We start from the raw sequence: 23,989 nt of genomic DNA on the forward strand, positions 1-23,989 counted from the left end.
AATGATTTATATCTGTTCAGCTTGATTGTGCACTGATCTTTCTGGTATTCATGCATACTATTCTTTTCTTCCTCTGCTTAAAAGGCTCTAACCTAGCGGAGTGCAATAGAACCTACTAACTTGCATTCATACTAGGGAAAACTTATAATCTGGACATATTGCATGAGGCAACTCTTCCTGTCTCTGTTCCAGCAAGACTTTGTGTAGTTGGGTTGAGCTAACCTTGCAGAGTGAGTCATGTTTCCTCCAAAAGCAATCAATCCAGCCTGACTGAAAACAGAGCTCTGTGTGTGTGTGTGAGCACTTTCCTTTTACATTTAGAACAAAGAGACTTCCTCATCTCTTCTCCCTTTTGCTACCCATAAGTAATGTGTTTTAGTTCAGAAGGCCATGTGACCTGTATACCTGTATAAGGCACCTGCATGCCTTCAGTAGGACTTCTTCCTGCTACACTTCATTGTTTGGCTTGCCTCTTTTGTGAACTTTTTAAATGCAAGTGAAAACTAGCTTTTTCTTCAGCCTCCCTAAGAATTGCACATTGAACATTCTGTTCATTGGTAGCCTTCTCTAGCATGGTTGTATTCTTTTTTTTCAAGTAACTTTTGATCAAATTGTGTATATTGATAAATTATTAAATCCCCACCATACAACTTGGTGGCTGAGGAGAGATCCAAGTAGTGTTGTGCGGAGGGAAAGATGGACATGCATAAGCTGTTTAGCTCTGTACTGAGCTCCAGACTGGTGCTTGTTGTGTGTGGAAGAGTTAATGTGCTTGAAGTGCTTTTGTTGGCCCAGCGGCTTGCTGAAAACATTGCCTAAACATCAGGTCAACGCATGCCTCTTACTGCTGCAGCCTGTAGGGAGATGGATGTCTGGCCCTACTGCTGTCCTTATGTAACTTTTCAGCAGGTTGTGTCTGGGCAGCTATTTCGAAGTGCAGTCTTTGCTGTCGAACCCCCGATGGGCCCAAGCGAGAGGAGGAGGCAGCTGTACCGCGCTGCGGCCTACACGCAGGCCCGGGTTGCCCGGCCGGGTTAAGGCGGCAGCACGGCGTGTCGGGGCCGGGCCTCCACCCGCGCGTGCGGCGGATTCCCGCCGCCTCCTGCCCAACATGGCGCAGGTACGGCCGCGGAGCGGGGCGAGGGGCGCTCGTCCCTCGGCTGCGCCACGGCCGGCTAGGCTCGGCTAGGCCCGGCGGAGCCGCCACGCGACTGAAGGCGGCGGGGGCCGCGCGGCGCGCTGCGCTCGGACGGGTATTTACGGTACGGGCGCGCGCGGGTGGCCGTTACGGTAGCGGGGGGGAGGGGGAGGAGGGACTACGTGCGCGGGGGCGGGGCGGGCAGTGCTGCGTGCTCGGCCCCGCGAGGCGCGTCTCCCTCGCGAGCTCGGTGAAAGGATTTGGCGCCAGGCGGGTCCGCTCTGCAGCTGCCGCAGCCGCACGAACCAGCCGCGCCACCCGCCCACCGCCTCCCGCCGGGGCCTCGACCCAGAGCCGCCGCCGCCCGCCCGAGCCCAGAGCCGCCCGCGCGCCGCCCAGGGATCGAGCCGCCGCCGCCGCCATGAGCTGCTCGCCCGTCAACGTGAAGAAGCTGAAGGTGTCGGAGCTGAAAGAGGAGTTGAAAAAGCGGCGCCTCTCCGACAAGGGCCTCAAGGCCGACCTGATGGAGCGGCTCCAGGCCGCGCTGGACCAGGAGGCCGGCGGGGGGGGCCCCGCCAGCAGCGCGGCTGAGCCTGGCAACGGCAGCATGGAGGGGGAGGCGGCCGAGAGCGGCGGCGGCGCCGCGCAGCTCCGCCAGGGGGGAGGCCTCGACCAGGCCGCGGCCTCGGCGGCGGAGGACGACGACGAGGAAGGGCTGGAGGCCGCCGATGGCGACCCCATGGAGCTGGGCGAAGAGAACGGCGAGCGGGCGGGGGCCGGGGGCGGCCCGATGGAAGAGGAGGCGGGCGGCGAGGAGGAGGAAGAGGAGGAGGAGGAGGACGAGAACGGAGACGACCAGGGCTTCCAGGAGGGGGAGGACGAGCTGGCCGACGAGGAGGAGGCTGCGGCCGGGGACGCCAACGGGCACGGGGAGCAGCAGCCCCAGGCCCAGCAACCGCCCCAGCAGCAGCAGCAGCAGCCTCCGCCGCTCCTCGCCCCGCGCGCCGCCGCCAAGGAGGCCCCGGGCAAGAGCACTGCCGGCGCCTCGGGACCCGCGGCGGCTGCCTCCGCCGGCCCGGCCGGCCCCGCCAAGCAGCAGCAGCAGCAGCAGCAGCAGCAGCAGCAGAAGAAAGCGGAAGGCGGCGGCGGCGGAGGCCGCCCCGGAGCCCAGGCGGCCGGGGGTGAGTGTGCGCGGCGGGAAGGGGGGAGGGAGCCGTTAATCCCCCCCTCCCCCCCCGGCCGCGAGGAGCGGGGCAACGGGCGGCAGGGCGGTTTCCGGGGCGCGAGCGGGCGCCTCGGGGGAGAGGGCGAAGGGGATTGGGGGGGGGAGGAGGTAGGGCTTCTACCGCCCCCTCGCCGCGTGGTCCCCTCGAGGCCGCGCGGGGTCTGGAGCCCCACGGAGGGCGGGGGTCTAGGGAGCGGGGCCGTTCGCGGGGCGGGGGGAGGAGGGGCGGGCGCGGGGAAGGGACCGGCGGGGGGAGGGGCGGGCGCCGAGGGGCCGCTGGGGCGCGCTGTATTGTGCTAAGGAGCGCCGGGCGGCGTGACGTCACTTCCGGCGGCTCCGCGGGATGGCGCTGGGAAGGCTTGGTACAATGGAGGCGGGCGGAGGCGGAATCCCTGCCCCGCAGGCGGCCTGGCGGCCCCGCGCGGAGCTCCCGCCGCGCACGGCGGCCGAGAGGCGGCGCCGTCGTGCTCTGGCGCGCCGCGCCCCTGCGGGCGGCCTGGAGGCGGCGGGGTGCGGGCCGGGCGGCGCCGCGCCGCTTTGTGTCCGCTCCTCGGCGCTGCGCACGGCTGCGGGCCGGGCTTTCGCTCGGCCTCGCGGTGCTTCGGTGGTCGCGGTTCGGGGCGGTTTAGCGGATGGGTTTTGAGTCCCCGGAGAAAACTTGATACGATGTTATTATTATTATAGTGAAAAACGGGATTCTTCCGTGGGCTGCTATTGTTTTGCCGTAGGTGCTCTTGCGCTTTCCGAAGTCGAAAGCGTTGTTATCAAATTTTATGTCCAACTGAAGAGTTCCTTCCTGGTGTTAAAGATCATTGATTTTGTTACAGGAGATGGCAAAACAGAACAAAAACCTGGTGAGAAAAAGAGGGGCGTCAAGAGACCACGTGAAGACCACGGCCGAGGATATTTTGAATACATTGAAGAAAATAAGTACAGCAGGTAAATAAGTTTTCCATGCTGGGCACCATTTTGTCAGTGAGGAGAGGTAAGATGGGCTTACTCTAAAAAAAATGTTTTCTCTTGCACTGGGAGAATGCCTGGCTTCAGTCTTCGCTTTTTTTTTTTTCCTTAGGGCCAAGTCCCCTCAACCACCCGTTGAAGAAGAAGATGAACACTTTGATGACACAGTGGTGTGTCTCGATACCTGTGAGTACCCGTGCTTTCCTTTGGTCTGCGAAGATACAGTATTGTCTTTAATCTTAGAGCCCCATATTTCAGAAATGTAGAGTAAAATGTTTGGTGACTTACGTTACCAAGCAGCATAGAGATGTTTGTTCCTTCAGTCTTAGCATACAAAAGGGTACATGAGCCTTCATATTGACAATATGCAGCTAAATTTTTACATAATAATTTGCTGAAGAAATTTTAAATGAAATACTGGTCTTGCATATGGAAAAATTGACTGAGTGTTCAGTATGTATAGATGATGCTTGAAGCAACTTGAGAAATTGATAACGATGTACATCATCTTCTCACTTAAAGTACCAATAGTAGTTATGCTAGTAAAATGCTTGGACTGAGTTTCCTGCATAACTCACTGAAGTCTTATTTATGTGTCAGCAAGTTTGGGGTTTCTTGTGCTGTTTTCTGAGAAATTTAACAATCAATCAGCTTAAGTCTTCTAGAAAAAATAAATGACCCATTCATGTATTCTGAGAGTTGGAGGTGGTGTGGAGGTGATTTGTGTAAGTACTACTGTGGTATACTATGACCAGGGTAAAAACTTGTTCTTTTGGGTAAGTATGAGAAGTTAGTGCAGAATTAAAAACTTCAGGTAATGCACTGACTTGCTGGATTCTTAAAATGCCATGAAATGAGACCTTAAGTTTTGGCTTCATTTGGCATATTTGCTAGTAGTTTCAGGTTTTCTCTTCCTGAGAAATGTTTTGAAATGGAAGGAGGCATTAGTTTACAGCCACGTATTTTGCTGAATGTGCCATTATCTTCTAGCTGCTAACTTGGTGAGTAGCCATCTTTGTGGGAGTTCTTAACTCTCCCAATAACTGACTAGTTGCTACTTGTGATTATTGTATCTAGTAGAAAGTTCTGTTATGGACAAACTGTAACTGAAAGTATCAGCAGGCTGTTGGGAGCACCCAGTCAACCACAGCTTTAAAGAGTGAATTGTGTAACAGCTTGGCTCTCTTTTTTGACTGTCACAATCCAGACCTATAAGAGGTTTAGTGCTCTTAAGTGCTTCTTTTACTTGTGTCTCTGAAGAGCATTTTGACCAGAAATTCTTTTCTTGTATGTTGCTTTAAAAGTAACTACGCTGTTTCATTCTTCAGATCTTTTTTGTTTGGTTTTCCTGCAACAATTAGAAGTATTAACAGGAATGCTCAAGACCTAACTATAGCTGCAGATGGCTTTGTGCAAACAAGATCTCCTGTTTGAGAATTGCCAGTAATAAAATGCAGGGACAGCTGCATTTTGGTGTGCTTGGGCATCATACAGACTTTCTGCTAGGGCAGAAGATAACTCTGGTTGCTAATTTTACACCTTTCCTGTAACTGTTAAATAGGTTCAGAGTTTATTCTGTGGATTCCTTATTCTGGGGAATTCAAGTGCCATATCCTGCACCTCATGTTACCACTTTAAGTTGTCATTTTTAAAGCTACTGGAAGATAAACTTGAAACTTTACAGTGCAGCAGCCCTGAAGGATGTCTATGTAACAGAGGTTCCATTTAAAGTTCCTAGGGTTCTCTCAAAATGATAGTTGAGTTCATGCTGAGATTGTGATTGGTTGGGTTGTTTTTTGTTGTTTTTCTTTACACAAAATGAGCTCACTTATCATGTGCTGTGTGCTTATCTGCACTTAACTGACTTTATTTTATTGGCTTAATCTAATTGGACTTGCTAAAGGACTGTATGTCTCCTGAAGACCACAGTACTACTTGCAGTACTTAAACAAAAATACCTGTGTTTGCATTTAATTGCTTTCAGACACGAGGAGTAAGGCTTTGGAAAAAGGTATCTAGCAAGTAGCTCAAAGAGCATCATGCGTATTCCAGATATTCTGCATTGAGTAACTGACAAAAAAAGGTTGAGATAAGTGAGATGGAAGCCGAGTGTTTAGGCAGATGGGGGGGGAAAAAAAGGCAGGGAACTGAATGGTGGAAGATGGCACCTTGCAAATCATCTTTGCTATTAGTTGTGTTGTCCTCAGTTTTTTGACATGTGTTCAGTTCCTTTCCTAAAAGATGGTTAGCATTTGCCAAATGGCAGCTATTTGTCCTAAAATCACCTTAGAAAACTGAAATGACTTTTAATGCATGAAATTGGAAAGTTGTGTTTTGTTGTTTTTTGGTGGTGTTTTGTTGTTGGTTTGTTTTTTTTTTTTCCTTAACTGAAGTACACAACGGTTTTTGTCAACAGATAACTGTGACCTGCATTTTAAAATCTCAAGAGACCGGTTTAGTGCTTCCTCACTGACCATGGAAAGCTTTGCTTTCCTTTGGGCTGGGGGGAGAGCTTCCTATGGAGTTTCTAAAGGCAAAGTCTGCTTTGAGATGAAGGTAAGACTTCAATTTTTTGTGGGAGGCTGTTTTGGGTAGCTAAATATTTTACTCTTTATGCTTTGTTTCAGTCTTGCATCTTAAAGAAAGCATTCTGTAACGAGGCTGAGAAATGGCTTTCAATGAGAGATGTCTTAATTTGTGAATCTGCTTTCTTTTTTTAAGAACTTGATGTGAAAAGGAAGTTGCACATGACATGAACATATAACTTCATGTAGTTTTGAACCAAGAATTTTAGATGGCACTTCAATGCACTAAAACGTACAGAATTAAAATAATAGTCAGAAGCTCGCTTGTGTGTACTTTGTGAAGATTACAGGAAGTTCAGATCTTCCAAAAATAATGACAGAAACAAAATATTGAGGGAGTTTGGTAGCTGACCTGCAGAGGTCCCTTCCAACCTGAATAATTTTGCCTTGTTTACACAGAAGTGTGAGTATTTAGCTGGGCTCTTGAATTTAGAGGGCTGGAATGGAGAAGAGGAATCAGCCTTAGAAGAAACAGATTCCTCCCACTTGTGAGGGAAGAAAATCAGGAGTCACAAAGTCAAATATTTTTATTTTGAAGGGCATTAAAGCCTTATTTGGTTAGGATGTATGTGGGTATATGCTTATTCTGTTCACTTCTTCCACTACTTCCAAATCTAACTGGTAACATTAAGTTGGTGGTGATCCCATTCCTTGGTGACTATAACTTTGGGAGGACAATGACATGAAACATTGTATTTATTGCCCTGTTACTTTTTAAGCTTTTCCTTGGTCAGGTGACTCAAGTATTTGTGAAAAGTGGTGGCATAACGGCCATGTAATTTTTTTTCCCACTTCAATTTGGTGACGTTTTATAAAATGCAATTAGAGGAAGAGCTGGTTGCCTTCAGCTTGCAATGCTCTTGGGTGAGATTTTTGAATCTGGTTATGTTGTTTGGTAGTTGGCATCTTGCCCACAATCTCTGCTTTCTCTGGGAAAGGGATGAGTGTAGTATTTCCCCAGCTCTGTCCAGAATGGTGTTTTCATCTCATACCACACTTTACTGGCAAAGAAATTTGTTGTTAATCCCGAAGTTGTAGCAGAGCTTCTAATGGATAAGGATATATTCCTTGTAGGCTGTAATTTTAATATGCTATCAAGGGGGTTGATATTTGTGACTACCAAGAGAGTGCTATGATTAAGTGCTCTGAAGGTATACGATGTCTTGCATCTCTATCAGTCAAGAGACTTGAATGTTTAGTGACTGGTTTGTGATTTCACAGATGTCCTTCACTCTTGTATTTAAACAAACAAAAAAAAATAATAATAATTCAGACTTGTAAAGATGTAACCAGACAATAAAGGTTCTGGATGTTGATTCTTTCTTGTTGGAGTCTTAAAAAACACAACATAACTTTTAATGAATAATTTAAAACTAGGTTACAGAAAAGATTCCTGTTAAACACCTGTATACAAAAGACATTGATATACATGAGGTGCGAGTTGGCTGGTCACTGAACACAAGTGGAATGTTGCTTGGTAAGACCTCAAGTATTTATTTCATTCTGTGTTATGTATTGTCTGTGTGGTTGAAGTTTTCCTTCTGGCTTAGAGAAAAGTGGCTGTGAAACTCAATGATTGTAGTCCATGTGTTTTGGAAAGGGGTCTTGAGTTATTCACTGGACATTGTGGGAATTTATTATTGGGACAAACAAGCTTAACTGTTCAAGATTTTTAGAAATATGTGATTTGAGAATTAATTCTCTCTATGTGGGTTGTGAAAAACATTCCTTAAAACTTTAAGGAAGTCTTTAAGGATTTACGTGTAGTGTCATAAATTGCAATGGCTTTTTTATTACTTCTGTTTTGTGATTATAAGGCTTACTCAAGGAAGAAAAATTTGCAGATAATTACTATTCTCTTGGAGTTGATGGGCAGAAATCTTTTCTCTAAAAGGAGCTGGAACAACAAACAACAACTTCAGTAGATAAAGGGGGAGAAAATTATGGTATTCTTAACTAATAGCTGTTGATGAGATATGTCTGTGGAAAATGTGTATGAATATGGACATTCTGATACCAGCAACTTTCTAGTTATAAGTATTTAAATTCCATCTGAGTTCTTGTGTTTGACACTTGCTGTTAGCTTGTTCCTTGCAGCTTCATCCTCAGCTGTCGCATAGGCTGAATGTCTGCTAAACTCCCTTTAAAATGGGGAGGGGTAAGTGCTGCTGGAGACTTAATTCAGAAGTGCCCTTCTGACTAACTGCGTTACAGGTATACTGATGCACAGGTCTTCAGAGTTTAAGAATACTTACTCGTGTCTTTAGCTAGAGTTTCAGCATTTTGTCACCAAGAATCTAGAACCAGTAGCATAAAGCTTTTAAGGTTAGGGTGAGGAAAATGCTGCTGTTCAATTTTAAATGAGAGTATTGAATTCTTCAACGCAAGAAACAGCTGTAGCTATTCTGGGGGTGATAGCTTGTTTTGGCATCAATGGAAATATTCTGAACAGCAGTTCACTTAAGTAATTGTAAAATGATTGCATTTCTCAACAGAAAATACATATTTTTAATAAGTTGAAATTTCTTCTTCAGGTGAAGAAGAATTTTCTTACGGATATTCTCTAAAAGGAATAAAGACATGCAATTGTGAGACTGAAGACTTTGGTGAGAAGTTTGATGAAAATGATGTGATTGGATGTTTTGCTGTAAGTTTTCTCTTAAGTATTCTCTTGAGGAAAAACATCCTTTAATTTTCAGGCTGCTTTGATGTGAGAAGCAGTAGATCAAATCCAGGAAAACTTGAAGAAAGACAAGTTGTTTAATACATTGAGAAGGTAGAAGTAGCGTGTATGATCAGCAGTGGCTGCTGTCAACCTTTTTCATGTTTTTCAAGGCTTTAAAAAAAAACCATCACACCTTAACATGATCACTGACATTTAAAGACTGTCTCCCAATGTAAGGAATTACTTTGTTTTATAATGATATTATAAAAGCTAAATAAATGCAGTTAATATGGTGGAACGGTTAATGCACCTTAACAATGCAATGTGAATGTTTTTACACAAACTAATGCTTTGTCTGTAAAACAGAATTTTGATGGTGATGAAGTGGAGCTCTCATATTCCAAGAACGGACAAGAGCTTGGTGTTGCATTCAAAATTAGTAAGGAAGTTCTTGATGGGCGCCCGCTCTTTCCACATGTTCTCTGCCATAACTGTGCAGTTGAGTTCAACTTTGGTCAGAAAGATGAACCTTACTTTCCTGTACCTGAAGAGTATACCTTCATCCAGAAGGTCCCCCTGGAAGATCGGGTTCGAGGACCAAAGGGACCTGAGCAAAAGAAGGATTGTGAGGTAAGATTCCTGGTTATCTCAGAAGTTGTTGAGGAGAGATGAATGGAATCGTTGGATTTTTAAGCCGTTATAGAAAATTCACCTTTTTGTTTGAAGACTTTAATACTGAGTAATGTGTGACTCTCCATACTAGATTTCTATTGGGTTTGCTAGGCTAAGTTGCTTACTAAATATTATCTTGAGCTAGCATCTCAAATATGGAACATGTTGTAATAGGTGGTGATGATGATTGGATTGCCTGGAGCTGGCAAGACTACATGGGTAACTAAACATGCAGCAGCAAATCCTGGGAAATACAACATTCTTGGGACTAATACTATTATGGACAAAATGATGGTAAGTTGATTGTTTGAAGACTTGCTGTAAATCCAAGGTCTGTGGGTGCCAGGGAATTCCCTTCAATCTAAGTAATCTAAGAAGCACATGATCATTATTTGATTGACTGTGACTGTTAAAGATTTTACCATACTGAGCTACTTGTCGTGCACAGCACAGCCAGATTCTGAAGTTTCTTTTGTAATAAGTATCACTAAGTCATTGATGTTTTCCCATTTGTTGTCCTCAGTACAGCAGCTTTGAATCAGTAGTACAATGAGCATACCTTAGATTCAGCTGTGTCAATTCACACAAATTCCTTGTTAGTAAAGAAATTGAATCAGAAGCTTGTATTTGTGGTCTTGAAGCCACTGGAAGATAAATTCATTAAAGCAAAATGTCAGTTGTATGGGTTGGGTCTGCTATAACTCAAATTTCTATAGGTTGCAGGTTTTAAACGGCAGATGGCAGACACTGGGAAACTGAACACACTGTTGCAGCGAGCTCCACAGTGTCTTGGAAAATTCATTGAGATTGCAGCTCGTAAGAAGCGGAATTTCATTTTGGATCAGGTAGAAGCTTCAGTAAAAACTTGTTAAGGAATTTTGCTCTAGGCTGTAATGTAGTAATTAAGTGGGATTAAAGTTATATTTTAATAGCGGTTGTTTCACTTGCTGACTTAATGCGCAAAGTTGAGATGCTACTACAAATGCTTTTCTGAACTTCTTTGGGATGTGGGAGGAATAGTGTAACACTTTGATATGAGCTCGTTCGTTCGTAACTTTGCATTATGCAGCTTCTTTATATCCAGTTATTTGTAAACTTCAATGCAAGCTCTTGTAGAGGTGAAGTCTATACACCATAAGTTGACTTCCTTAACTCTTACAATGACAGCTACGTGTAGTAAGTTACTGCATTTTTTTCAGACAAATGTGTCTGCAGCTGCGCAGAGGAGAAAAATGTGCCTGTTTGCAGGCTTCCAGCGCAAAGCAGTTGTTGTTTGCCCAAAAGATGAAGACTACAAGCAAAGAACACAAAAGAAGGCAGAGGTGGAGGGAAAAGATCTTCCAGAGCATGCAGTTCTCAAAATGAAAGGCATGGAACATAATCCTATACTGTGTTTTAGGATGCTGAATATCTGCTTAAAGGATTAAGTAAACCTGAAATCTAAAAATTTACGTTATCTTAAACAGCTGTACTTAAACAAAACTGGAAGACTATTGTAACTTGTAGGACAACACTATATTGTGTTCCCTCTGCTGCAGTCCTTAACACTACTCATTTATGCTGATATGCTTCATGCAGATGCACAAAGCTGTCTTGGCATAAAGTGCCCTATTTAAGTGACATATTTGGCAGAAACTGATGTTGTGAGTGGAGGCTTATAAAAGAAAAAAAAAAAGCATAGGCAGAATGCTTTCAAGGTTTGGAACAGTACTGGTAACTCCATGGAGACCCTTTTATTTCTTTTGTCACTCTTACCTTTCTTTACTGCTCAAATTACGTAATTTTGTCCCTATGCTGAGAGAATGTTGGGGGTGGGAGGAAGAATGAGAGAAAGGTATTTAAAAATACAGCTTGAATTGTAGCTGAATGGAGATGCTGAATACTCAGTGTTTTTGCAATTATAGGGAACTTCACACTGCCAGAGGTAGCAGAATGTTTTGATGAAATAATCTATGTAGAGTTGCAAAAAGAAGAAGCTCAGAAACTCTTGGAACAATATAAAGAAGAAAGTAAGAAATCTCTTCCGCCAGAAAAGAAGCAGAACACTGGCTCAAAGAAAAACAAGAAGAGCAATAAAAATCAGTTTAATAGAGGGCAAAGGGGGCGTGGAGGATTCAACATGCGTGGCAACTTCAGAGGAGGAGGTGAGCTTAGAAATAAGTGTATGAATTTTGGGGACAACAGATACTTTGCAAAAATAAGAAAAAGAGAAGCTTGTCCTACTTGAATTGCAACCATTATGTGACAGTAATGTAGATTTTTGGCTCCGGTAAGTTTTTAATAGCCTGACCTTTAGTGCAAAGCTAATTTTCTGATGTGTTACAACTGGGGATCACAAAAAATTACATTGTGTAGTTTGAGGTACAGTTTAAGTTCTTACTGTAGATTTAGTGCTTCCCTCTGTCAAATGCCATTTTAAGAGGGTATTTTGTACCCTTACATCACTTGGTCATAATGGAAAAAAGGCTATGTTGAAATCTTTACATCGGAACTTTTGCAATGAATGTTGGCATCTTGTTTTTTCACCTTCATTAAGAGTCTCTATTTCGAGCTATTTTTTTCTATGTGAGAAATACTTAAGACCTGACAGTTACTTGAATCAAGCAAACATTTTCTCTGCAGTCCCAGGCAATCGAGGTGGATACAACAGGAGGGGAGGCAATATGCCACAGCGTGGTGGTGGAGGAGGTGGTGGCGGCGGCGGCAGCAGCGGTGCCATTGGCTATCCTTATCCTCGTGGCCCTGTCTTTCCTAGCAGAGGTGGCTACTCAAACAGAGGAAACTATAACAGAGGTGGAATGCCCAACAGGGGAAACTACAACCAGGTAATGCTTTTGATGGGGGAGTTACTAGTTGATATGCAGTACTCTGGATTAATGTTCTCTTGTGAAAGACTTGTTAGCTGTGGATAATGGCAAGCTTAGTACACTTAGTTCCATAGCAAAAGGTTTAACTTTCCAGCTAAGAGTACGTGCCTAGAGCCCTAAGAAGAGCTAGCACTGATGCAGTGGTTTCCTAGAAAGACTTAGTCCTGCTAAAGCTGAAGATTGTTAGGGTTTCTGTTCCATGGTAAAGCAGTTCGTAGTCTGAGTTTCTGTGACAGACTGTAGAGTTGCCCCATGCAGTTCATGCTTAAGTCTGGTTTATAGTCTAACAGTTTGAGTTTAACTTAGAGCTGGGCATTGCTTTTGATACTGCAAAGGTGTGCAAAAGTCCATATAGGAACAGCTATGCTAATAAGTTGTTTCATTCCCCCGTGGCCTCTGACCTACAACATCAGTAAGCGTTGTTTGACCTTAAGGTCAGAGTGCATCAGTGTTGAAGGTGAAGTCATTTAAAGAATTTTCTGAAAATAGCTCTGTAGAGTCTTTGTTGTGACATCTTGTGTCAAACTATCAAAGACATACTAGTCTCAGTCTTAAACTGTCACAGTATCAGTGAAAGTACTTGAAAACAGTAAATTTGATTACATAAGAGCCAGCAGATGGAGCCCAAGCTAATAAACATGGCACAGGTTTGTCTAATACAAACAGGAAATGCAGTATTTTATCTACCAATATCAAGGAGTCTCTTATACTGTAGCTTTTATTTAAAGTTTTGTGACTTAACTCTTCTATTTTAAGTTGTATGACCCATATCCTTTTGTCCGATCAGATAACATCCTTGTAGCAACTACAGTCTTTCCTAACTAAAAATAGGCAAGCTCTAGTATTTTTAGTTGTCCTAGTGGCAGTTTAGTAGCTGGATATAGGGTGAGTCAAAATTGGATTAGCCAGCTTTCCGGACCATTGGCAACAGTAGTCTGAGTATGGGGTAAAACCACCAGCACTAAACAGCCAAGTTTTAAGAAGCAGCTTAAGGAGACGGGTGTTTGGTATTGCGTTGTTGTTTTAATCCAGACCTGATACTGATATTTGAAAGATTGGGTATAACATGATGTTTTGGTGGCAGTAGAAGAATTGTTGCATTTCTGAAAAGTCTGCATGGATGAGGTGGCTCAAAACTGTTGTCCTCTTGCAGAACTTCAGAGGAAGGGGGAATAATCGTGGCTACAAAAACCAATCTCAGGGCTACAACCAGTGGCAGCAGGGTGTAAGTAGTAATAACCGCACTTTTTCCTCTTAATTTGACCGTCGGATGTTTGAGAATGCTTAGAAATAAATGTGTAACCAACACCAGATAGCAGCATCTTCTAATGCCAAGTAATATTATAAATAGTTTTCTCTGCAAAGCTTAATCTGGCTTGATGTATCAGGTATCGGCTATGGCTTATCAGTCTTAATGGCAAGAAGTGTTTGGCTCCGTGATACTACTGTGAAGTGAATGTACCTGCCTCCAGTTGTTTTGGAATTTGCTGCTATTTGAGAGGATTTTAATCTCAGGTTCCTGGAGAAGTTAGATATCTGTATAAAAACTTTTTCTGTAAGGAGTGTGTTATGTGATAACACGTTAAACTAACTATTTATCCATTTATTGCAGCAATTCTGGGGTCAGAAGCCATGGAGTCAGCATTATCACCAAGGATATTATTGAATACCCAAATAAATGAACTGATACATATTTCTCCCAAACCTTCACAAGAAGTCGACTGTTTTCTTTAGTAGGCTAACTTTTTAAACATTCCACAAGAGGAAGTGCCTGCGGGTTCCTTTTTTAGAAGCTTTGTGGGTTGATTTTTTTCTTTTCTTTTTTTTGTACATTTTTAATTGCAGTTTTAAAGTGATTCGTAAGAGAACCTCAGCATTGTGCACGATAAGAGAATGTGTCAGTATTTCAGGGTTCTACATTTTATCTGTAAAATGTGACTTTTTTTTTTTTTACCACAACAAAAGTAAAACGTTGCTTTGTACCTGGTGTCTTTTTATTAAAGAATTTTCTCCTTTTTCCCCACTTACCCCAGTTTCTAAGAAACAGTCGTGAGTCGTGTCACAATACGATCGAAATATGAGCAACCAGATTCGTGTGGAGGCTCCTTCGTAGCCCTCATGAATATATAATGTAAAGCTCCATATTACACTCCATCCTCTCTATAATGCTTTTGGGTGGGGAGGAGGGAAGGGGGAGGTAAAAGTTTCTGGCAATAAACTAGGACTTTTTTGTAACATTTGGAATTCAATAAGATGGGGGTGAAGAGGAAACCTGGAGCTAAATAGTGAAGGTGGAGTGTATGTAGAAGCTCTTAAAGTTGTAAAACTTGGTTGCGTTACTTGTGGAGGCTCAAACTTGTGAAGGTACACCACCATAATTTCTTTTCCATTTGTTCTGCATTTTGATTCTGAAAAGAAGCTGGCTTTGCCCATTTCTTATTAAACAAAACTTGTTGTAAATCCAGTTGTCTAATGGGATCTATATGAAGTTAGCTGTGTGTCTGTATAACTTCCCCACAAAATACTGTATACCTAGTGTGCTTGTAGTAGTTACTCCACCATTTTGTAAGCTAATGAAACTGTGAGTCACCCATTTTATATCTAATTTTTAATCATGTCGATTCTCAAATGGGTGTATCTCCTTAGCCTGCTGATTCCTTTTCTCTTTAAAGAAAGTGGGTGGAGAAATTTAACTCTAGACGTTTGTTTGCAATAAAATAAATTCATTTTACTCTTGTTTTGGGATTGTTGCCATCAAGGTCTAAATCCCTTTAAGGCTATAAAGAGGAAGAGAATGTATGGAAGTGACAATGTTGGACAGTTCTGAACTCATTACTTTGTACATGCTGAAATACTTGTGTTTCTTTAAAAAAGTTTCTCTTTAATAATCTAAACCAGTGGTTGCTCTGTTAGAGGTGTATCACGTGTATAATCTCACAGCTTAATGGTTACATGTGTAGGGCAGAAGACTTCTGAGTTTCACTTGCATCATGTAAATCCACTTAATCTATTTATTGTAAAATAGAAACTAGGGAAGGAGTAGAGGAGGAAACCGCAGGGAATAGAGAAGGCAAGTTGTCACAGAATTAATCCTGGAGTCAAACAGAGCGCTTTAACTGCTGTTTTGTTCAGACCTATGCTTTTGTAAAACTGTAGTGATAATGTTAGCTAATAACTTACTGCATCTTAATGCCATGAGTCAGGGAAGAAACATAACTGTTCTAAGTTGGCCTGACAGTGTACATGTGAAAACATTGCTGCCAGCAGCTGGGAGTTGGGATTTGCGTGCCGAGTTCCTGTTAGCAGTGTACAGACTGCAGAGGCTTACCAGCAGCGGCATAGACCTAGAGGCAGTGTAGTGTGCTTGAAACTTTCCTCAAATGTTAGTCAATTTCTAATAGTCCTTGAAAGTAATGATAAAGTTGTGTTGCTCTTCTAGCCTTTATAGCAGATGACATTGCATATTGACATTAAACATTAACAGCACCACCTCCTTGTTAATACTGCTTTAAATCATCCCTTTACTTTGAACAAGAACAATGTAAGTTGTCTTTAAAGAAACATTATTTAATGAACTAGAAATACGAGAAGTATAAACCCAACTCTGTTTTTGCTGAAATGGAATTTTCTTCAGACTTGCAAAGAAAATCTTAGTGTAATTAAATTCCATCTCCCTTCTACCTTCCTCCTAAGAACCTAACTCTTTGTATGGAGTGCTGATCCTTTGCTTATTTTGGTACTCTATAAAATTATATAGTCTTAAACTGAAATATAAGAGCCTACACTTACTATGTGCTTGTAAAGTTTGTATTTTAATGCAAAAGTCTGGGCTGTTTTCTTCTGTTCAACATGCGGTGTTAATGCCACAGTGGAGAGGAAGGGCTTTAAGTGGCTTACAATTGAAATAGGAGTACATTTCAACTGAAAATACTCCTAGATGAGGAATGTTGCCTTAAGGTACTCAGCGCTAACTGCTGTGTGTTTTCAGGTACAGAAACCTAAAGCTTCTGCCATAAGTACCATTGAGGTACAGTTAGTTCAGAAATGTGATATGTGAGTCTAAATACTTGCCTTGCTTGTGGCAGAGGAGACCTTCACTTGTGTGAGGCCTTGTTCAGCCTGGGTTCATCCACAAGGGAAAACTTCCTTTGGTTTATCTTAGCAGTAGTTATTGCTAAAAGGGAGATTTATTTTTACGTGAAAATAATTTGTTTACCTAGAACATCACTACTCTTTCAAAAAACTTCAATTTCCATTTATTTCCCTGAAAAGGTCTGGTAACTTAGTAGCATCAGTGCAAAGAAAGCACAGCTGCATGTTGTCAGCATGGGAGGGCTGAACCATCTGTTATATTGAGTAACTTCACAGCTTATAAGGACTTGTTTACAGGAGGAGAGGTGCCTGTGTTCCAGCAGCGTGGTGCTGGCAGGGGTGTAGCACACTGCTTGTGGCATATAACACCGTGGCAGGAGGGTGGTGAGGATGTGGCCTCCTTGTAATGCAGCCCAAACCTGGAGTGTCTGGGCTATGGCTCCATGACAGCAGCATGGTGGATGCTGTCTGTGTGGGCCTCAGCAGCAGGGCTGTGCTTCTGCCTGTGTCCTGCAGCCCGGCCTGAGGTCTGCTCACATCTCGCTGCTGCTGCAGATATGGCTGCTGGATGCTCTACTGTGGAGCTGTGTGTACGAGGCTGTGCAGGATGCTAGGCAGAAAGCTTCCCTTCGGAAAGCAAAGCCAACAAATACTTGTGTTGTCTTTGAGCCTCTGCGCACAGCAGTCGCTATGACACACAGGGTAACACAGGCACTCCCCTCATGCCCTGCTATTGGCACAAGGCTGTGTCCTTGGGGCTCCGCAAGTACCTCAAGCCTGGCACCGAAGCATTCTCAGGTAACCTGAGGATGGGCCCTTACCTGTGGGATGTCAGATTCTAGCTTACTCTCTGGATTTCCTTATGAGAGCCCTGCCCTCAGTGCCGGACCCTGCTGCAAGGAGCCCCCTGCTCGTGTGCTGGACTGCCTAGGGAGTACTGGGCAGTGAGGGGCAGTGGGGTCTCCGTGTGGTGGAGCATACGTGCCTGGTGCCTATGGCAGAATAATTTCTAATTGGCTAAAACATTCCAAAATTGCTGTTATCCCTCAACACTGCCCCATTTTTTCTGATGGTGGAATGAACTAAACCAGAATTCTGGCAGTGCTGTGTACAGTCCATGCCACTGAGATTAAAAAAAGTATTGGTGTTTTTAGACACCACAGACTGCTGTTTTTTAAAATGTCCTTCTATGACACTATGTTTTGAATTGAAACAGCTGATGAAGTCATCTTTTACAATGTGGAGGTTTCCTTCTCCATGACCCTTTGGAAAACTAGGCCAGTCCTTTGTGAAAGTGCAGCTGCAGGCTGAGCCCTGAGCTGTTCAGCTGAATTACAGATGGAGGTACTGAAGGACTTGCACAGATATTCCACAGCCACATCTGAGACTCTCACAAGCAAAAAAGTGCACGCGCACACACAGTGATGCAGCTTGCACTGCTTTGGCCCTGAAATGCCGCAGAGGGTGGTGACAGATGCGGGACAACCCGATTGCATAACTGAGACTACTGTCCAAATGTGTCTTAAATTCTGGGACTCGGGGCCGTGCCCACCGTGCTCTGATGCAGCCCTGTCCCTAACCCCCACTGCCTCCCCCCTGACAGCTCCATGCCGTTCCCTCGGGCCCTGCCGCTGTCACACAGAGCAGAGCTCAGCGCTGCCCCTCCGCTCCCTGTGAGGAGCTGCAGCCGCTGTCAGGCCTCCACTGAGCTCCTCTGCTCTGGGTTGAACAAACCCAAGGGCCTCAGCTGTTCCTCACACGCCATGCCCTACAGACCTTACATCTTCGTAGCCCCTCCTTTGGACACACTCTCATAGTTTTACGTCCTTCTTATCCTGTGGCATCCAAACCTGCACCCAGTGCTGGAGGCTGCAGGAGGCAGCCAGGAAAGCAGGGCCTGGCCAGTATCGGACTGTGTGTGACTCCCGCCTTCATTTGCCTTTCTGCCAGTGCTGGGAGTGGCAGGAAGTTTCAGCCATCAGTGAACTGCTGCATAAACTCAGAAGCAGCTTAAAAAGATAGCTGCTAAATGCTTAACACATTGTAAACTCCAAGAGGGAACAAACAAAGGCAAGTGCAGGAAACCTGTAATGCAGTCATTCACGCTGCTGCTTTCTGTCCTTGCACACAAGCTACCTTACAGCAGGTTTTTGTTCCGTTTCCTGCTTCAGTAGATAATCTTTGATCTGCAGAATCACTTAGGTGCTAAGTTACTGAAATAGAAACAATTTTCACAAATAAAAAAATATTATGACATGGTAGTCCAGGGAAGATGCGTTTTACACCAAACAGTGATGGTGGATCAGACCCTCAGGCCCTCACTGGGACACCACTGACATAGGATACAAAAGCAGGTCTTTCTTTTCTGATCTGTACCTGGCCTTAGTTGACGTTGCATTAGCCCACATTAGCACTTCTAAAGCTCTTTGCTTACAGTTTCCCCTAAGTTCTAACAAAAACTCTTACTGGATGTGTGGAGATGTGTGCTTGGGGGAGCAGTGTAGAGTGCTAGCTCTGAAACACTGTGGATGCCTGAGACAAGTCAAAAGTAAGAAGGTTCAGCAGTACCAAAAACTCCCAGAAAGAAGTCCTTAGTTGTAATCACGTGCTTGAAGTACTACTAATTGCATACAAGGTGAGAGACACAGGAAGATAAGGTTTTCTTTTCTTCCAGCCTTCCTGTATGTCACTTATGTCGCAGGCTGGACTTGCATTTGGGCCGCACTGAACTTTCAGCTCTGCGGGGCTGGTGAGTGAAGTTGATAAGATAAGCTCTTGTGTTATAAAAGGACTTTTGCCTTTGTGGTAAGAAGGTAGTAAAAGAGGAGGGGGAGAGGTAATTAGTAGGACTTGCAATATTTTTTCTGAGCGACTTGCAGCTCGTTCACATCATGCTGAGAAAAAAAAACAGACTGGAAAATCGTTGAGTTAGCTGAGGTGGGGTCACACACAGCAGCTCATGCAGGGTGTGAATGGTGGAGCTACATAACCAAAGCCCGATCTGCACTGCGCACGTTTGTCTGCTCTGCTGTGTGGTCCCTGCTGCTGTCAGCACATCCACGGGGTCCTGGGGCCTCCAGCACAGCCTGGGGCCTCTGAGGATTTGATTCTCTGAAATAGAACTGGGCATTCTTTGGGTGAGTGGTCCCCTGTGCTGCCTCAGGCTTTGTGGTTTCTCTTGAGTTGCAAAACATGTTCACAAGAGCCCTCTAGAGATGCTGTCCATCCATCCATTGAAGCTGCACAGGTAGCAGTACTCAGTCAAGGCAGATGGGGCTTCATCTAGCAGAATCTTGAAAACCTCCAAGGACAGAGACCACACAACCTGTCTAAGCAACCCATTCACATCCTGTGCTACCCTTAGTAAATATGTTCATCCTATTGCCTGGCCTGAAGCCCCTGCTACATCATCTGCCACTACCAAGAGGGGTGTGACTGCCCTACCAATAATTCTGGGCAGTTACTAGATCACTCCATAGTCTGTTCCTCCTCAGACTAATCCCACACTTTCAACAACCTCATCGATCAGGAGGCCCCGAAATGGACAGCAATATTGCACACAGCATCATGCACTGCGAGATAATCATAGAATCACAGAATGCTTTGGCTTGGATCTCTAAGCCCACCCAGCCCCAACCCGCTGCTGTGGGCAGGGCTGCCCCCCACCAACTCAGGCTGCCCAGGGCCCCGTCCAACCTGGCCCTGTATGCCTCCAGGAATGGGGCACCCACAGCTTATCTGGGCAGCAGTGCCAGCGCCTCACCACTCTCTGAGTAAACAGTTTCTTCCTAACACCTAACCTGAATCTTTCCTCTTTTAGCTTCAAGCCATTCCGCCTTATCCTATCACTATCAGACCGTGTAAAAAGCTGGTCCCCCTCCTTTTTATAATTTCCCTTCAAGTTCTGGAATGCCGCAATGAGGTCTCCTTCGGACCTTCTCCAGGCTGAACAAGCCCAGCTCCTTCAGTCTTTCTTTGTAGGAGGGAGAGGTGCTCCAGCCCTCTCATCATCTTCATGGCAACCTCTGGATCTGCTCTAACAGCTCTATCTTTCTTGTGCTGGGGCCTCAGACCTGGATGCAGTACCCCAGATGGGGCCTTACAAGGGCAGAGTAGATGAGGACATTGATCTCTCTCACCCTTGCTGGCCCCCTCCTCTTTTGATGCAGCTCCTTGATTTGTTGGCCACCTGCTTCCTGACATAACCCAGCCTGTGATCTGCCCTGTTTGCAACAAGAACACTGCCCATATCCAACTTGGCATCCACGTTAAGCACTATCCATACAGCAGGGCTGCTGTACCCAGCAGCCTCTGTTGTACACTCTTGTATAAGCAGCTTTCCTGTAATAATAATAATATTAGCAGTAATTTGCATTCATTAAGTCATTAAATACTAAGTCGAGGATCTAAGAAATAAATATTAGACATGTGCGAGTTAAATGTCTTGTGTATTTTCTCTGCTCTGGGAGACCTCAGAGGAAGAGGCTACGAAAGAGCAATAAAAACTATTTTGGTACTTACATATCAAAGACTGTAACAGTTAAACGTTACAAAATGCATTTGGGCTCCAGAAGGCATTCTTTCAGGCACAGTCTTTGCAGGAAATTGCCTGTTCACAGGGAAGGGGAGGATCTCAGAGGATCACAAGGCGGGATTTCAGTGCGAGAGCCGAAGGGCTCACTGTGATACCTGGCTGCCACAGCAGCCACTTTCTCCAAAGCAGTGAGGTGAAGCGGGTGACGGTAACCTGGCACTCGCACTCAGGTCTGCTGGACGCTGAGGGACCGAGGAAAACCTGTGACCTGCTAGTGGTGGAGCCAGGCGTGGAGGCCATGTGGTAGGAACAGGAGGCGGACAGACTGCAAAGTCTCTGGCAGCTCCCGGACATTCCTCAGGCAGGGGCTGCTACTATTGCTTCAGCAGCAGCTTGGCTCAGCCCTGGGATATTTATGTGGCTCCATGGCTTGGCAGCCTGCCACTGCTTTTCTATTTTTTTTTAAAGAAACGGCCATGAAAGGGAAATGATAGATTCCAAGAGTTTCTTTCAGCAGACCATTGAAGCAAACGAAAAGTTTTCAGGAATTAGCTTGCTTTTATATCTAGTTACTGCCTTGGAAAGTACACTACGTGACATTGAATACAAGCATCACTATCTTGTTCCAAAACAAAACGTGAAAATCACACTACTGAAAGCAACTGAAAGGCTGGTGGGGGAAGGGTGCAAATGGTCTCTCCCCAAACAGCGGCTGTGTCTTCTGAGTTCCAGCTAGTATGCACCCCATTGGCAATGCCTGTTAGATGGAAGACATTGCTGATGTACTGGTAATGGAACTCTCCTGCATTCTGTCAGTTTTGCCACCACACCAAGAGCATGCAACGCAATCTGTCATTTGTTGCATGCCATAGCCTTGCAGTTCTCAGGGACTGGAGGCATGGACTCAGGTGTGCTTATGGACACAGCCACAGAGAAGCAAACACATCGAAATGCTCAGTCTTGATTAGGCTATCAAGAGCATGGTGTCTGCCACATAGAGAATGCGAGGATTCCTTTTTCCTTGTATCAGGCGGACCCTGAAGAAGAAGACTCACTGCATCATCGACAATGTTAGATGGAGGTCTCAAGAATGCTTGCACAGGTGATAGAGGCATGCTAGAGGAAGCACGGTGTTCCCAGTGGGAGGATGGTGACGTAGAAATTGATGACTAGAAATAGTGAATGGGTTTTTGGGTTAAGAGGACCGTTGTGCATGTCAGCAGGGGTATGAAGCCCTTTATGGTAGTGGTTCAAAGGCACATTCTGAAGTTTAGAAAGAAAGGGCTGAGCTCTTGGTGAGTCTGACTAGAAGATTACCAAAGAACACTGTTAGTCAATATCAGCACTAAGAAACCAAGTAAAACAAGTTCTGTCACAGTCTCCCAAGACTGCTGCAAGGTGACCCTCAACAGCTTTAAGTGTTGGATGAACATGCCATAAGAAAAGCAGTAATCATCAGTAGTTGCAGATTTCTTTAGGGTGCCTGAGCAGATTATCTCCTTTTCTGAGGAACTGATCATTGGAAATCATTGCTAAGAACAGTCTTAGCCAGGGTTTTGCTAGCCATCAGTCTGCAATTTACTTGCAGGATCACCTCATCCAAAGCTCTGTCTTTATCTACCTGCCCCAGCTTGAAGGTTTAAGCTTAGTGTAATGTTTTCAGTTTAAGAATGATGTATATTCCAAGGCCCTGAGTTGTATTAACTAAACTCAGCTCCACTTCTGACTTATTAGTTCTTTGTTCAGATTAAAAAAAAAAAATAAATCAGAAGCTCATCATTTTCATCTTCTGAACTGTAAAACCTTGTTTTGATTAGTTTTCCAAGGTGATTTTACTGTATCTGCTTCAAACTTTCATTAGTAATCACTGAGCTCCTGACATAAGCTACAGCATACAGGTATGAGAGAAGCATGGGAATTAATGTACTGAGCTGGGGTAATTCTTTCACTTGGGAGCTCACTAACGCTTCATTGTTATCCCCTTGAAAAAGTCATCCTACCAAAAGCCAGAGTCATTTATTAATGACACCAAGTGACCTTTCCTTCACAGTGCTCTAGGTCTTGGGTTGGGTGGTAACAAAAAAAAAACAGCCTGGAAATCTGCAAAGTGAACGGAGAAATCAAAGCCATCATCTCCTAAAAGTCTGCTTGGGTAAAGCTGTAATTGACAACTTTGGGATGACAGTTGTAATTGCCTCTGTTGTCAACTAAAACATCTTAATTCTTGGCTTTTGAATCTTTCACAATTTTTGGTGGCTAAAGCATTACCTCTGCTATAGAGAAGGGTGCTGGAGAGTAGAGGCAATCTGATCACGCACAACTCTATTGCAGAGCTGGCAATTCACCTTACTTAGATTGCCATATTTCTGCCTGTTGCCTTGACTCCTTCCTGGAAGGCTTGGAGGGTATGACCCCTTGTGTGGTGTGCTCCTGTCGCTGCCAGGAGCTCTGAATGCAATCCTGCTGGAAGAGGGCTGGTGAACACCAAGAGCGTCAGTAGCACAAGCAGCACAGTGAGTAAGGCATGCAGGAACTGAAAATGCCACAGGCCCATTTATGTACTTTGATGGCACTTTAGATTGGCTTGAAGTAGGGAGACTTTGTGCATGGTTAACTCTCAGTGCATTCCTTCCCTGCTGTTGCAGACCCCTCCCTTTCACATCAGCTAAATCCTTCTCAGCTTCCTTTTCTACCCCCCATCTCCATTCAGCAAAGGCTCCAACTTTTTATGAGCTCCATTTTACCCCAGCTTTAAATAATGAAACTCAAACACATCGGCCAGACTGTTGCATATTACCACTTATTCCACTGTTTCTGCTAACATTTGTGTGAAACACACTCATTTTATATATTGTACAGTGAAGTAGCATTACGCTGGTGATCTAAGCAATGCAGATAAATCTATGTAGAATTCAACAGTTATTGGCCAGAATTACTAATACTGCAGCTAAGCAGCCAGAGGTAGTAGTTGTAACTACAGTAGCACAAAACAAGAGCCAAATAATACTGGAGATAATCTAATCCTGCTGTTTGCTCCTCATCGTGGTCACAGCAATTAATCATTTTAAAAGATGCCCTTACATGCATGCTACCTTCTTTCCTGTCAGCACAAAACCGCATTCTCTTCTTTCTCAACAACTGATTTTTGCCGAAGATTAAACTTTAATCCAGACATTTTTGTCTTCTGACCTCCCCAGCTGAATTGTGACCTCACAGCAAGAAGATCCCTGCTTAGGTTGCAGTTCCTTTTC

The 23,989-nt window shown here is 44.5% G+C and overlaps 1 protein-coding gene across 2 annotated transcripts; it reads left to right on the plus strand.

The window, feature by feature from the left end:
- Positions 1 to 1,559: 1,559 nt before the first annotated feature.
- On the plus strand, positions 1,560 to 13,788 carry HNRNPU (heterogeneous nuclear ribonucleoprotein U; the record flags this gene model as incomplete). 2 transcript variants are annotated; one of them, XM_079532949.1, is made up of 14 exons in its annotated part: positions 1,560 to 2,319; positions 3,191 to 3,302; positions 3,436 to 3,509; positions 5,740 to 5,879; positions 7,286 to 7,385; positions 8,443 to 8,555; positions 8,940 to 9,203; positions 9,420 to 9,539; positions 9,962 to 10,090; positions 10,445 to 10,613; positions 11,150 to 11,389; positions 11,868 to 12,070; positions 13,266 to 13,337; positions 13,725 to 13,788. In XM_079532949.1, 14 exons carry the CDS (start codon positions 1,560 to 1,562, stop codon positions 13,776 to 13,778), a joined length of 2,550 nt encoding a protein of 849 aa, XP_079389075.1. In that variant the 3' UTR covers positions 13,779 to 13,788. The 2 variants fall into 2 exon arrangements, with proteins under 2 accessions (XP_079389075.1, XP_079389076.1); XM_079532950.1 differs by having other exon boundaries at positions 3,194 to 3,302.
- Between the last annotated feature and the right edge of the window lie 10,201 nt (positions 13,789 to 23,989).

Source organism: Tetrao urogallus (assembly GCF_951394365.1).
Source record: "Tetrao urogallus genome assembly, chromosome: 2".
Classification (NCBI taxonomy): Eukaryota; Metazoa; Chordata; class Aves; order Galliformes; family Phasianidae; genus Tetrao; species Tetrao urogallus.